At 44.4% G+C, this 14,801-nt stretch overlaps 1 protein-coding gene across 9 annotated transcripts in view; it reads left to right on the plus strand.

Annotated features, from left to right (window-relative positions):
- Positions 1-58: 58 nt before the first annotated feature.
- LOC144162830 (F-BAR domain only protein 2) overlaps positions 59-14,801 on the plus strand; it is a 64,213-nt gene continuing 49,470 nt past the window's right edge. For 4 of the 9 annotated variants that reach the window (XM_077693502.1, XM_077693504.1, XM_077693505.1 and 1 more), the window contains exon 1: positions 61-225. In XM_077693502.1, the coding sequence (XP_077549628.1) occupies positions 196-225 (30 nt within the window). In that variant the 5' untranslated portion in view covers positions 61-195. Of the gene's footprint in view, positions 226-14,801 lie in introns of all 9 variants that reach the window. The other 5 variants (XM_077693501.1, XM_077693503.1, XM_077693500.1 and 2 more) reach the window with 4 other exon arrangements.

Raw genomic sequence — 14,801 nt, forward strand, 5'->3', positions numbered from 1 at the left:
GACAACTTCTCGCAGAGTCTCGTTTCGGGCTCTCGTTCGCGCTGCTTGCGCTGCCGCTGCCTGTCTATGCAATCCTCCCTGTTCTGTGTCTATGCTGTGTGTGTGATATTTGGCCAACGCCATCGGTGAATCTGAACTCGACCCTCGACGACAGCGAGGATATTTTTCTCGTCCCGCCTTTTCCATGACTCCAAAATGACCGTGGATTTCCGCGACTACTTCTGGGTGTGTATAAGTTTTCAACCCTCCCACCGCGCGATCTCCGCTCGGTGCCGTCGGCGCAGCTCGACAACTTCCCCGTACTACCTTCCGATGTGACGGTCCGATCGCCCCTGGCGATAGCATCGTAAACCCGACCCCAATTACGCCTAATGTTGAGCTGCGATCGCTGCCCAGTGCATCACATCGTGCATTTAGCGCTGCGCACTTTCGTCCGGAGCACTAGCGGCGCGACATCGGGCTTTCCCGCGAGTATGCTTCATACGCGGTGATGCCATGCTTCGGAGCAGCGCTTTTATTGCCCTTTGCTGGTTTCGCCCTCCGCCTCGAGTCCAGCACCGCCGATGCGTGTAGAGGCACCCACCGCGATTCGAGAGAGGGGCTCGCCGTTCGTCGGGAGTGCGAGGAAGAAAGTAACGAACGGAAATAAACACATCTACACAAGAAGTAGCGCTCTCGCGCAAAACAAAAAGTAGTCGGACGTGATTAGTGCCGGGCCAGCATCCTTGCAGGGTTGCCCAAGAGATTCCTCTCGAGTTAGACGGGGTGTGTTTTTGCTTTGCTTTCGCGAGCACGGAAGCGCAGTGTTTGCCGCTCGCAGCCCCTATTTACGTTGCGAAAAAGAAAGCGGACGGACGTAAACCGCGGCGTGTTCTGGCTTGCGGGTTGTCACTTCATTGGTCGCTTCCAAACGCTTCGCTTGGCGTGGTTTTTGTTTAGACTGCAGCGGCGAGCTTTCTCTGCGGAATCTTTGTTCGCGATGTAGTGGAGGATTTGTTTCTTTTTGTTCCTTTGCGATCGCACGTCGCTGCGGTGCGGGCGAAAATAAACGATCACGTAGTGACGGAACGGGGCGGTTTCTTTATGCATGCGCTCGCGACTGGTTTCTGGGCGCCCTTGTAACCAACGGGCGTTTCTGCAACCGCGTGACTCAGCCCGCGTTGCGCGTGCGCTGTTAATTTCGTCCGTGTTAAGTTATAATTAACGTTTCTTTATCTCTGCAATTATATGCTACTTATTGAACGGTTATCGTATTAGAAAAACTAGAAAAATGCGCGAATTGGGACGACCACAAAAAAGAAAGTACACAAGGACCTTCCTTTTTGTGGTCTCTCAGTTCGCGCAGTTTTTAATTTACGTTAAAGATGCACCAATAGGTCATCCTAAACTATTGTACACCCTTTCTTTTATTCTTTTTGAGCTGCAACGCGTGAGTGGTTGAGCCAACCACGTCGTCTGCTCTTCCAATCCGCCAACGCAGACGACGAACGGTGCAGACGACATCCTGCTTGCGCGAGCGATTTTTTTCCCATCGTAGCGAGAATGTTCGCTCCGCCTCGATTGCTGCCTCTTCACGGAGCGACGCGCGTGCGACAAGCCCCGGTTCGTGACCGAGGGGGGAAACGGTTGTGGTTCGCTGAGCACGCATACAGGAGTGACCGACCGCTCGCGGTTGTATCCGGCATCCACTGCGGATCTGTCGCAGACGACTGCGGCGGGCCCTGCGTACTACGCGAGACGGTCGTCGCGTTGCACGATGGCCTTCATTATCGGGGCCGGCCCATTATGTTCCTCGTAATAATCGGCGAGCGAAAGACGGAAAAAAATAAAAGAACAGCGCGTTGGGAAAGGGCGTTTGTGACGACCGCACTCGACATCTCATCTCCGTTTCAAAGCAGGACCTACTTTTTTATCACCTTTTTGCTGCGCCTAGTCGTCTGCTACGGCGAGCGCTTTCACGACGGTCTTGCGAAAGGGAGTGAGAGGACTACGAGTGGCCGGCCGGCGAGCTTTCACGGCGTGAGCTTCTGGAAGTCGATTACCGCTGACGGCGTGCCGAGACGGTTGATTCGTCTCGCGCAACGATAAGCGGTGTGCCCGCCGGTGAAGCCAATTACCCGCTCGATTCAACGCAAGCAGTTTTCATAATCGAGCGCGGGATTCACTGAAGGGTCTTCACGTGCGGCTGCGAACACAATGGATTCAGGAGAGGGAAAAAAAAAATTGAAAGAACCGACGTGCGGTTGATGCACATTCCTCACGTTTTGCCGTCGAAAAAAAGGAGTTTTACACCTGTTAAGGTTCAATTAATTTCTCTGTGAACCTTTGAGCACACAGTTGAGATCAATGGTAGATAGTAGTCGATATTAGTGTACCGGAACCAATGTAGCTCACACATTCACTTGTGCAGTTTATGCAGTTGAAAGCTGCATTTTCTTTTTCTGTCGTATCCTGATGTGCCCATGTTGGAAACGGGCTGTGGCACACATGATGCTTCTTTTGTTGAGTATATTTCATATTGTCTAGCCTCCTATCCTGACCCTTCCTTTGGTCATAATTAAAATACGAGACGTCTGCTTTACCGACAGACCCCAGAATAATTGCATAACATGTTTGGAGGTTCTTATCTTATGCTAAACAATATTGTTCTGTAGGAGTTTCTTTTGTTGGCTGGCAAACTGAACTGCCTGATTTTTATTTTAGTTAAACAAGGTACAGATTTGGCCAGAGTACATCTGCATGCGAATGTCTACAAGACAGGCCAGGCAACATTGGCCAAACACTACCAGAGCAGTTTCTCTGGTGCAGTTTCTCTGGTTCTCTGTGGGAATCTTTGCACTTTTAAAGGCTGCGACTGAGGCCTGCATTTTTCTTATTGTTTTTACTTCTTGAAAGAAAAGCTCACCGATCTTAAAGGCACCGTGAACCCAAAATAGAAGTTTAGCTCATTAAAAAGGCTGTTTTTTCCCGATAACAACAATACCAGTTTTATCGTAAACTCCAAACAAATGATGGAGATATTGAAGAAAACATATTGTACAGTGGCGGTCTTTCCTTGACGTCGCAGAACTTCATTTCGTGTTTGTGCGATTGGCACCCGCCTACCCAAACCACCACCAAAAAACATGACTGGGTGATTGTAGGAAGGCCTCTACTTCCATTTGATTGCACACTTGAATGCTAAAAGCACAGTTAACACACTAAAAAAAAGTGTTTTTAGTGCCATCCTATAATACGCCACTCCTGCTCTTATCACGTCACTATGGCGCAAAATTTCAGTTGCTCACTATTTCTTGCGTGTTTTTGGTTAACAAATGTTTTTCGTGGCTAATATGAAGCTGAGGGAGTTACCAAAGTCTCATTCTTTCAGTCTGAACATAGTTTTATTTTGTCTTCACAGCCCTTTTATCCCTTTGCAGTGCAAAACTTTTACCCACTTTCCAGCCGTCCCGGTGTGCCACTATTTTGCTAGTTTCTGGCGCCGCGAAGGAAAACACAAACCGTGCAAGAAAAACTCGCAGGATATTTATTTTGTCTCTGGCATTTCTGCTTGGAACTCCTTTACCGATATTTCAGCAGCGCGTGCATTCGACAAAGTGCGTAGCTCACAGAGTAATAATCCGCACGGTGCTGTCTCCACCAATGTCGTCACTCACTCACGTCACTCTTGTCACTCACTTTGTCACTCACGTCTCTCGAATCACTGTCATCGCTAACTGATAGAGGCACGCAATTCTCTTCCTCACTGAAGTCGTCATCGCTTTTGCAAAGTGCACCACCGTAGAATGCACACGATGAGAAATTTGCGGCCATGCTTTTCAGCAAACAGCGCGCTCATGAAAATGCTGTGGAATCTGCCTGTGCTGAACATTGTGGTGCACCCTAGTGCAAAAAGAGGAAAACTGCAACAAAGTTCACTTATCCCTCAAGAGATGGTGCATCATGTATACAAAGAATGCGGGTGCATTGCGGTGACAACAACCGAGAAATTTAACTTTGAACACGCTAGTCAGGCGTACCCCAACGGCAGACTACAATGACCGTGTTGTTTTTAAGCAGGGCCCAACAATGGACTGTAAAGGTTTAAAGTCTATTGAATTTGGGAACTCAGCTGCCGGCTGCTTTGGAGTTTTATCAAGGGAAGTGGACGGGCGACTTCTGTTTAAAGAGTGAGGGGAAAAGCAGGCTTCCCTGAGGAGCAAAGGTCTTGACGTCAAGACCTTTGACTTGCTGTTCGACTTGCAGTGCAAATGTTTTCCTTTTTGTGAGCTGTAGTCTCTCTACCACATCTCTTGATAAGCTGGCAAGCCAAACTGAATCAGCAAAAATAGTTTGCAGTTTTTGGGCTTTAGAGTTAAGATTTGCACGTTGCCTCTCCATGGGAAGCCTTTCAACCTTCAGGACAGAAAATAAGCCTGACAACCGCTACTGCGCCAATTTGGAGCAGAAAGCAAGGCATGAAATAAAGAGTTCAGTCCAGCATTCGTCTTTGATGAAGATGATAAACTAAAACCAAAACGTATATTAAGGTGCACTGCACTGCAGGAAATATAGGCTTTGATTCCTGGCACTGGTGGCTGTATTTCATATGAGATTTTAAAAAAAGCAGTAAGGTCCATGCAGCCGTAATTTTTTTGCATTTAAAGAAGTCCAGCTGGTTGAAACTAATCCGGAGCCTTTGTAACGCAGCATACTGTAATAGCCAGGTGTACGTCCGATGCGTAAAAACTGAAAGCAAAAGGCATGCTTCTCCGTACAAGAAAAACAGAACACGAAAGATAGGCAGGTGCAAGACGGAAGATGTGTACGCTTCAACAGCTGGGTAAATTTAGCTCCGTGTTTTCTTTTTTTTTTCCTGACCAGGTTGTCACAGCTTGCAGAGCTAGAGCGTCAGGCTGACGCTCGTAAACGACAGAAACGTCACCGCACAACATCTTTGAAGTCTCCGTTGCGTGCTGCCAAGCAGTTCTCGGAGCGTCGAAATATGGAGGCTTTTTTTTTTTTTTTGTAATTTTTTGCGACTCGCTATCAGGGGGCTTATTTATCGCAGGTTAATTCCTGTTTACTTCATCTTAGTGTAAACTTGGACAGCAGCAGGTCAGAACTATGTTAAACAAAACCCTGGTTTCTACGGAAAAAAAAAACGCTGCAAAAATTAACTATACAGACTATTTCTATTTATATTTATAATCCACAGGTTCGAAAGAAAGCACTTGCAAAATATTGCAGTATGAATATTAATGTTCACCAAGGTAGCACTCAAGAGTCTCCTAAATGGCTATTCTTGCCCACATTTCCAATCTTCTGTCTTGTTTTCTCAAAACCGATTTTTCTGCCGTGGGTTCATCCATTTTCAACAGTATCTTGGTGTGTACGTGTCAGTTTTGCATCAATCGTACTGCACTCGAAAGCTTATCAATTGAATAGTGCAATAAATCTATGGAAATCAACACTCAAGCGTGGTACATATATTAGATATTCTGTACTTTCTTTGACCGCAACCTCATTACTTCATGGCACAAAATTTTCCAGTGTGAAAGCTAAAATTACTGCTGTGGGGTAACTGCATTTTCCGGTCCTTGTAGAACACAAATGTGGATAGGGTTAGCCGGTATTTAAGGCGTTTAGTCAAAAAATTTTGGCAGAATGGTGCGGCGTAACATGCTACAAAACTTCAGACTTAGCTGCGTTAGCAAAAACTGATTGCATACTTGTTTTCAGCATGCCGAAAGATGTCTCCAGTTTAAATGGCCGATTGTTGATTGATTAAGTCAATCAGTGTTGGCTTACAACGCCAGTTGCTTTAACAGTTTCTCGCCTAGAAGATTATGCGTCGCATTCACTAGTGAGCATGTTTGGTGATGGATTTAAAAAGCGGGTTTTTAAATTCAGCAGCCAACTAAAATTTGGTTTAAAAAACCAGTGCTCTAGGTCCTGCTTGTTCAGGCTTTTCAAAATGTTTCCATTGAGACATTTTTTTTTTTTGCAGCTGAAGTTTTGCTATTTATGGTTGATAGTCTTATTGTGTCATGGAGAATTGGCTAAAAATAAGCCCTGCGAAGTACAATTACTAAAAAAAAATAACTCGAGCAGATTGTGTTCTTGGAACTGCACGGGTGTAACATTGTTCAGGCAACCGCTCAAGTTGAAATTTCCCTATGGACCGTTGTCATATATGTTGTAGGAACTGCGCTACTAGAATTCAGTGTAAAAATTGCCTGGGTAGAATATCTTCTAGGAACTACAGAAGAAGTAAAAAAAAGTGCCATTTAAATGAAAGCTATGAAAGTACCAGCCCACTACCCCACAACGACTTAACGCAAATCTTTTTGATATTGTGCTATGTTAAGTCGCCTGCTAAATGATATATGATTAAACTCTATAATCGCGAATCCTGAAAAGAGGTCAAATCATGTATCAAAATGTGCCTTGTCGCGCTTCTTAACTATTCAGCTACGCTAGCCCCTCTGCATGTAAAGTTTACTCTTCAGGATTCTAAAAATATTTCTGGGCCATCTCCACTACCGTGAAACCTGGGGAGTGGCAAAGCATGCAGGGTGTAAGTGCGCTCTTGGCGCCTTGGCGTTTCTGCCAACGGAGATGAAACCGTTGGGGGGTAGAGGTATGCAGCTTTGCTGTAAAAGTCTCTTGTCTTTGAAGCTTGAAGCTCTCTAGCGCGAGGCGTAAACGAGGGTTCCAGTGTTTTTTTTTAGCACGCGTTACAAGGCGACGAGTTTTCCGGTGTTTAGTACCGTGACTACATGAGACGATGGTTACGTTGACAGGAGACGCCAAAAGCCCCAGCCCATAAGGGGCTTTGCCCCTACAAGTGCTTCAATCTTTCCTCAGAGGCGCTTCGGTCGCGTGACCAAAGCACCTCTTGGGTAAGCTTGGCTGGGGAGTGACGCGACGTCAATGGGAAGATAAGTGGCGGACAGAATGGGAGCAAGGCTGGGCCATTCATAAGGCGGCTGCTTAAAAGGGCTGGCACTCTGCCCAGCAAGCACTCTCTGAAGCGAGAGAGAGAGGCCGGGAACGCGGTCGTTGCCGAAGATTGGGATGAAGGGCTGAAACTCCGTCGCTTAACGACTATTGATTAGCCAGGGCCTTTGTTTCTCTTATTTCTTCTTTTTTGATTCTCTGGTTGATATCTTCTCACGAATGGGAGATGCTGTTGCGTTCAAAAGAAGGAAGCGCCTCAAGGAGACTCCCGCAGATATCGATGCATCCTAAGACCCTTCATGTTTGAAACAATCCCGAGTTGATTCTTCCGTCTGTTGAATATAAAGATAGATTACAGGGGCACTAAAACACACATGCTGTATACAGTAAAAACTTGTTACAAGAAACACTCAAGGGACCCCAGAAATGTGTATCTTGTAACCAAGGTCTCTTGTATGCAATGTTGCTAACATGGCGAACATGGGATAACAAACCAAACTGTCTTCATTCAAATGTCTCCTATAACCAGGTGTCTCTTGTAACTATGTTTTACTGTATGTACATGCATGTGTGTGCGCGCACACACACACACACACACACACACACACACATATATATATATACACATACATAGAGAGCAATAAAACTTGGAAGATGGTAGAGAACACAAGAAAAGAAAACTTAGAATAAGGTAGCGGCCACAATTGTGGCAACAATCGTGGTCGCTATATATATATATACAAACATATAGTGAATCAGAATTAGAAATGAAGGGCCCGTTGAATTTAGACAGAAATAAGGGTTGGCAGCAAGAATGCCAAGGAAAGCAAAGGGGAGAAAGTGGTAGGTCACTTATTACCATAGAAACAGATGCACTTTTTTGGAACACAGAAGGAAAGTGCAGAAAAAATGCCCGCCAGGTGGGATCCGAACCCACGACCTCCAGAATACGCGAAAGAAAGGTCCCCTTCATCTCGAATAGTCCGAGTGGCGCTGGCTACTACCCCCAAGCGCAGGAAACAAAAATACCTTTACATAAATACCCCAAAAAGTGGAGGGGGAAATAGCCCCGCCAGTAGCGTAGTGGTAATCGCACCAGACGCGTATTCTGGAGTACGTGGGTTCGGATCCCACCCGGTGGGCACTTTTGCTCCACTTTCTTTGCATCTGTTTCTACAATAAGGGACCTACCACATTCTCCCCTTTGCTTTCCTTGGCATTCTTGCTGCCAACCCTTATTTCGGTCTCTCTCTCTCTCTCTCTCTCTCTCTCTATATATATATATATATATATATATATACGATAGAGAAGTCAAACTGAAAAACATAACAACATTTATTCTAACGTTTCGACCGGGGGCCGGTCTTTTTGAAAAAGACCTTTGAAAAAGACCGGCCCCCGGTCGAAACGTTAGAATAAATGTTGTTATGTTTTTCAGTTTGACTTCTCTATCGTACAGCTAACCTCATAGCCAGGAACCTTTTCTCTTAATATATATATATATATATATATACACACACACACACACACATACGGTGTGTGGTGTGTATGCCTGTTTCTACAAAATCGTGATTTACACCTCTAAGGCAGGAACTCCTACCTGCCTACCAGCATTGTATGCTGCTTGTGCTGTACAATTGGGGAATAGTATTACAATTACTCTCTGCGATAGGTAACAATGAAACTGTACCGTTTGCTGGTCACCTGTCAGCTTTCATGCCAGAATATGCACGGGTTCTGAGCCAAGGCCAGAAAACTAGTCAGGGCTATCTGCATGTAAGCTGGAGCTGAGGCAACCTCTAGCCAGAGCTAAGGCTAAAAAAAGACTCAAATGACAAGCTTTACCTGCCAGCGACTCAAGCCATGGCTTTGAGTGACTTTAGCCAGCTAAGGCATTTTTATAGTTGTAGCTTCCATCCTGATAATGCTACCTTTATAGCTCTACAATAAACGTTACCCTGCAGTAAAATATCTCCCCCCCCCCCACACCCCTAGATACAGTTTTCGTCCTATTTGGACGTTATCTAATGATCCCATTCAATTTCATGCCAAAACATTCAATTGTTCGAAGTAACAGGCTTTGAAATGAACGCCGTAGGCACGCTTAAGCAGAATAAGAGGAAATGCGTCACACAGCTGATAGGTCTAATTGCTTTCGTTATCTTGTGCGCCGAGTATCTTTCCTCAGTACCCTCTGACATTTTGTCTGATAGGACGCCCACCACAAGGCTGCGTTGTTTCCTTATATAACTGCGCACGAGTGTCCCCATTGGCACTTTCAGATAAAGAACCAAAGCATTGGTAAATGTGGCAACCTTTAATAAAAAAGAAGAGAGAAGGAAAAAAGTTAAAAAAAGAATTGATACACAATTACAAATTGAGTACAAAAACAATTTATTCATAGTTTTCTCACAATCAGCATCACCAGAATGCCTAGCTGTTTGCTTCACTGTGTGTCGGACTTTGCTTGGTCTTATCGTTGGGTTTTTTTTTTTGTTCTTCTGGGCATGGTTGATTATTGTCCCGTCGATATTTCCTATCATGGTATGTAGAGGCAACAACATAGAAGAAGCTGGAATCTTCCGCTAGCTTGCTTCTTGTTGAATGTGAGGCCGACAAAATTCGCCTTGCTAGTAGCATGCACTACGCTTCACCAAATTCAGAGGAACCTCACACGCTTGATAAAAACTGTTGGGAACAAAATAAGCAATCGGTAAGCTCCCCACAATGGACCTTGTTCCAGATTAACCCGTCGGCAGCAGCATGTTTTGCATGTGCCTGTTGTTCTGAGAAACAAGTTTACCTGAACAAAAATGACCAATATCCTATTGTATCTTCTTTTTGTGTTGTTTCCTTTTTGAGCAGAAATTGATTTTTCTTCATTTTTTTTTGCAACATTTCTCTATCAAACCATCCCCGGAACCTTTTGCGGAGCGTTTTAGTAGCTGACCATGTGTTCATTGTTCCCATAAGGTTGGGCTGTGAGTCATTCTAAAGGGTCTGGTTTTTGAGTGAGCACGGGTTATTGAGTGTCACAGCAACAGGTTTAGAACGTAACACAAAAAAGTGTAGGTTGAGAGAGAAAGAAGGGACTGACGTAGTAATAATGCGGGGCTGCGCAGTTGTTGCGAGTAAAAATGACGTGTTGCGAGTGAATCATAGGGAAGACACGAAATAATGTTGTTCACATGTGTCACAGTCATAAAATACAACGTGGGAGACAGTCATGCCACTCGGAGTTCACGGAGACAATAGAGGCCTCCCGTTTTGACGTAGTTTAGAAGAGCTTCAGTTAAATGCGAGCTGTGGTGGGCAGTTTGGAAGTGTTCTTTTTTTGTAGTATTTGTGTCTTTGCGATTGACACAGATGGCGGTAGTTAGAATGGTTTTTTTTTTTTCTCAAAAGCACTAGCCTTCGTCTCTGTGCAGGAAGTCGTTATTGGCTGTGAACTTGACGTATCTCACGCCTGTTCTTTTTTTTTTTTTTATGAAGATGGCAAACAATAAATCGGGCGCCTGAATTGTTCTTAAAATTTGGCTGTTTATGGAAGCAAGGTCTCACAAAATTATGGTACGTGTGCGCAGTATTCACAATTATTGAATGTGAGAAGATTGACGAGCTGGGGCTATCATATGTTCTCTCCTCCTCCTCTTCCTCAAAACAAGAAAAAAGAAAGTGCCTGTTTAACGTTGAACTTGTGTAGTGCAGACAGGAGCAGCAGACTGGATAATAGAAAGCTGACTTAGGTCTGTTGGTAAAGAGCTTTGCAAACTGCCGGTGAAGAAAGCACGGCGATAAGAGATGAGCAAGCTTTGAGGCAAATACTAAAGTGATTGGAGACAATGCGCTCTTACTTTTTTTTCGCCATTTGTCGTAGCAGACTGGATAATAGAAAGCTGACTTAGGTCTGCTGGTAAAGAGCTTTGCAAACTGCCGGTGAAATCACGGCGATAAGGGATGAGCAAGCTTTGAGGCAAATACTAAAGTGATCAATTAGGGAGACAATGTGCTCTTACTTTTTTTTTTTTCGCCATTTGTCGTAGTGAGCAGGAATTCGTTTATACATGTTGAAGTAGACTGGTAAGTTGGAAGTTAAAACACAGATGTACGGTCAGAGCTCTCGCCGTAATGTTTGTTGGCTGCTTTTATACTCATTGCTATAATATCTGTTTGAATGGCCAAACAGATTGAATACACAAATACACAAACAGATTGTGGATATGCTAAATGTATTGGGAAAGAGCAGGTCAGAAAAGATAGAAGTAGCTTGGTCGTGGAACAAGGAGTATTAGAATTAAGTGGGAGTGACGTCATAGTATAGTAGCATGTTTTTAGGTCTACTCGGAAGATCTACCTAATTATCAACCGGAGTATCATCGCTAACCCAATGACCTCTTGGCATAATTTCTACTCAAATGAACGTTTGATGTGTTTACTCTAGGGCCGGATTAATTCCTTGTTGCGTTTAAGTGTAGTATTGCCTTCCAGCTCCAAATGTTTGGGTGCGCTGCTTAACAGGTAGCACTACTGGCTGCGTGTTCTTGCAAATTTTAAGAGCCACTTTACCTGGCCACATTACGTCTTTGGGATGAAGGAAAGCGGGAACTCGCTTAGCTGAAGTTCAAACACTGACGAAGAAATTGCGAAATTGGAGATACGAAGCAAACGCAGCAAATTTTCATTTTTTAAATGCGAAATCGGATGTGTGGGGGGGAACATAAATTCTACAAATCAAATAGTCGTGTGGTAAGAAAAATAAGGGAGCAGCTTTGGTATGTGGGAGGACCCGACAAGACACCAGACGTCTTGATCATTTAACCCCCACTCTTTAACTGCGACTTAGCTCAAAACAGTTCTACGATTTTAGGAACCCTTAAACATTCCGCAGGGGCGCCCCGAGAATTTATCTCCGACTTCGCACTTTTTTTCTGCGAACTTCATGCGATATTTCGCCGAAAACCAGCGAGAGCAAGAAGGAGTGGTGTCGCGTTGCTTCCTGTGCTTTTTCTAGATGATTGCAAGCACCACTGGTCTTGCGCCGTCGGTCGTTCCTCGAAGAGTGTGTTGTCTTTCCCCCGCCTTGCGTGTGCGGTTGTGGTCACATTTCCTTGGACATAAGCCAGCTGTGTCCTTGGTTGGGCGTAGGGAGTTACGTTTTTGCGGTTACACCCCCCTCTTCCGCGTCTCAAATGTACCCTGATCAATTACCCGCCTCCCCTGGCTGCGGGAATGTTTTGTTTTCAACTTGCTTTACTTGCTAGGGGGCGCTTCACTCTGCATTTTTCTGGGGCACTGTTAGGCTGCAAAGCATTCGACTGTCCAACGTATAATAATTTCCTTTTTGCGTGGCTGGCGAGAAATATTGAATGGTTTAACGTAGAATGATTATCTCTTAATGGACTTGGAAAAGAAAATTCGGTGCTCAAGACATAACAATTTAAACGCGCAAACTTTCCTTCGCTTGTAGTTAACTTTGCTTGTTTGCGTTGGTTGTCGAGCTATTGGATTGTCTCGAAATTTTCTCATGGGTATGCGTGCACCACGCTTTTCATTATGGAAGTCTTCTAAAAGGACCCGTAAGAGCACAGGGAAAAGAAAGGTAATGATTTCCGTACAACTCAGTAGTATTTGAATGTATAGAGGATATTTACGTCATGTTGGGGCAAAAATGTCTTCAATTGGCATCTGACATATCGGACAAGGAATTAGATGTTGCGGGCACCTTTATGAAAGCACGTTCATTTAAGAATTAGGCCCTCATTTTCAGCTACAGAATGTAACTTAGACAGGAAAGCTGAGTAAGTTGGCATTGGGATATCTTAGCGTATTTTTCTAGCATAAAAGTAGGAGTTCATCCGAAGAATGCGTTCTTCTCTTGTGTTCCAGTCCTATATTTTTGCGCTTGTAAAATATGCATGTTATCAGCTACAAAAGCAGAATAAGGCCAGTGTTACGTACCACAAATCTTCGGTCAGCAGAATGACATTTAACCTGGCCATGATGTTAAGGGGGTTAAAAAAAAAAGAGCCTGTATAGTTTTTCTCGCTGAGGTATGAAAATGGGACTTGTGTATCTGGTACTGACTTCTTTCTGTTGCACGTTAAAGATAGTGGCATGCCTTTTGTGCTGCAGTACCCTCTTCATGTTAATACTTGGCTCTTAACCGTCTTGAAAGGGGCAAAGAGAAAAACAAAGTGAAATGGCAGCTCTGCAGTGAGTTTGCATTGTTGCAGGGAATTTTGTCATCAAATCATGTGTTTATTCTCCTGTTGATTAGGTCTGGTGGTGTCATGCATAGCTACAGTAAAGTGTATTCTGCCATGAATTTTTTTTTTGTGAGAAAATTTTTCACGCCAAAGCCAACCAACCGCTTTTGTGTCATCATTTTGGCTTCCGGGGAGGTTACGTCAAGACAAGAAATGCTTCGTAATTGTTGGCACCAGGCTTTATTATAGCATAATTTTTTTTCAACACTCTTGTAAGTGTATGACTTGATAGTGTCGCATGAATATCGGTTATGCCAATCAATTCCTTGTTTGAGGTGTGTTCCATGTTTGGTGATGTCGGCAATCGGTCCCCTTGGTTTGTACCATCTCCCATTGAGGGAGACTTGATGTGTTTCGTGGTCAGCTGGTAGCTCAAAGACGGCAACGTTAAACGTGTGTGCCAATGCACTCGTGTGCGAGTCAGTCAACCACCTTTGCTCATATCTGACCCACTGCCTAGTTTCTCCAGTTAACCGCTACCGTACCGTACTGCCGTCTGTGCCTGCGTCTATCGAGGCACAACAGTAGCAATGTTGCAAGTTGCATTTAGTTAGTAATAACGAAGTAGAGGCTATTTTTGACAAAAACAAAAGTCCTCGAGCCATGGATTCCCCGGTGTTTTGTCAGAAATCTCTGTTGATGCCGCTTTACGTAAGTTGAGCAACAGGCGGGTCTATCGCCTTTGTTTACACAAACTATAAAATCATTTGATGCAGTGAGTGCTGTCACGTAGGTCAGCTAATGCACTAAATTGTTGAAATCAGTGAGCATTACCGTATTTTCGCGCATGTAACGTGCACCAAAAATGCAAAAATCTCAGTGGCAAAGTAGGGGTGCGGATAATACGCAGGGGTGTTTTCCTTTAGTGCAGCTTCACGGCAATGCACGTTGTGCCGGGAAGCTCCACTGCACATTTTGCCGTGAAGATGACCTTGTGTACAACAGTGAGGACTGCGGCTCAAGTAATAGCTCTAGCGAGAGCAGTGACACTGAGTGAATTGTGACTTTCGCCTTGCAGTCAGTGTATTCTTGTTGCTAAATATACGCTTTTTCTGTCTGCATAGTATGTGATCTGTTTCGCTTGAGCAGTAGCTTTGGTGCAGCCTTCCCTGTATCAAATGTGCAGGCAATATGCAAGGATTTTTTATTCTTTTCCGACGAGCTGAAAGGGGGGGGTGTGGGTTATATGCGCGGGTGGGTTATACATGCAAAAATGCAGTACCTTTGTTGAAAACTATATCAACTTGCACTTTGAACCTGTACAGCACTGTTTTAACTGACAGCCAGAGGGATGGAACGCTCACGCGTTTTCTATCCTCTACTTGGTTTGAATGTAATTCCGTCACTCTGGTTAAGCTAACTGTAAGGGCCCAAATGGGACTCGCTGCACAAGTGCTAATAAACATTTGCTGAATTCAGCCTCAAGAGACACTCGAATGAACCCGATTGGGCCGATACATCTGAAGCACACAATCATAGTAGCGTCTAGTCATAGTAACTTCTGCTGCTCAGATAGCTGACTTGTTTGGTGCATTGGTCACAAGTTAGTCACATACACAAGGTTGATTCCTGCATGAATGTAGATTCAGCACT

This window comes from Haemaphysalis longicornis, unplaced genomic scaffold (genome assembly GCF_048455015.1).
Source record: "Haemaphysalis longicornis isolate Haplotype H1 unplaced genomic scaffold, Haemaphysalis longicornis Haplotype H1 scaffold_12, whole genome shotgun sequence".
NCBI classification, from domain to species: Eukaryota; Metazoa; Arthropoda; class Arachnida; order Ixodida; family Ixodidae; genus Haemaphysalis; species Haemaphysalis longicornis.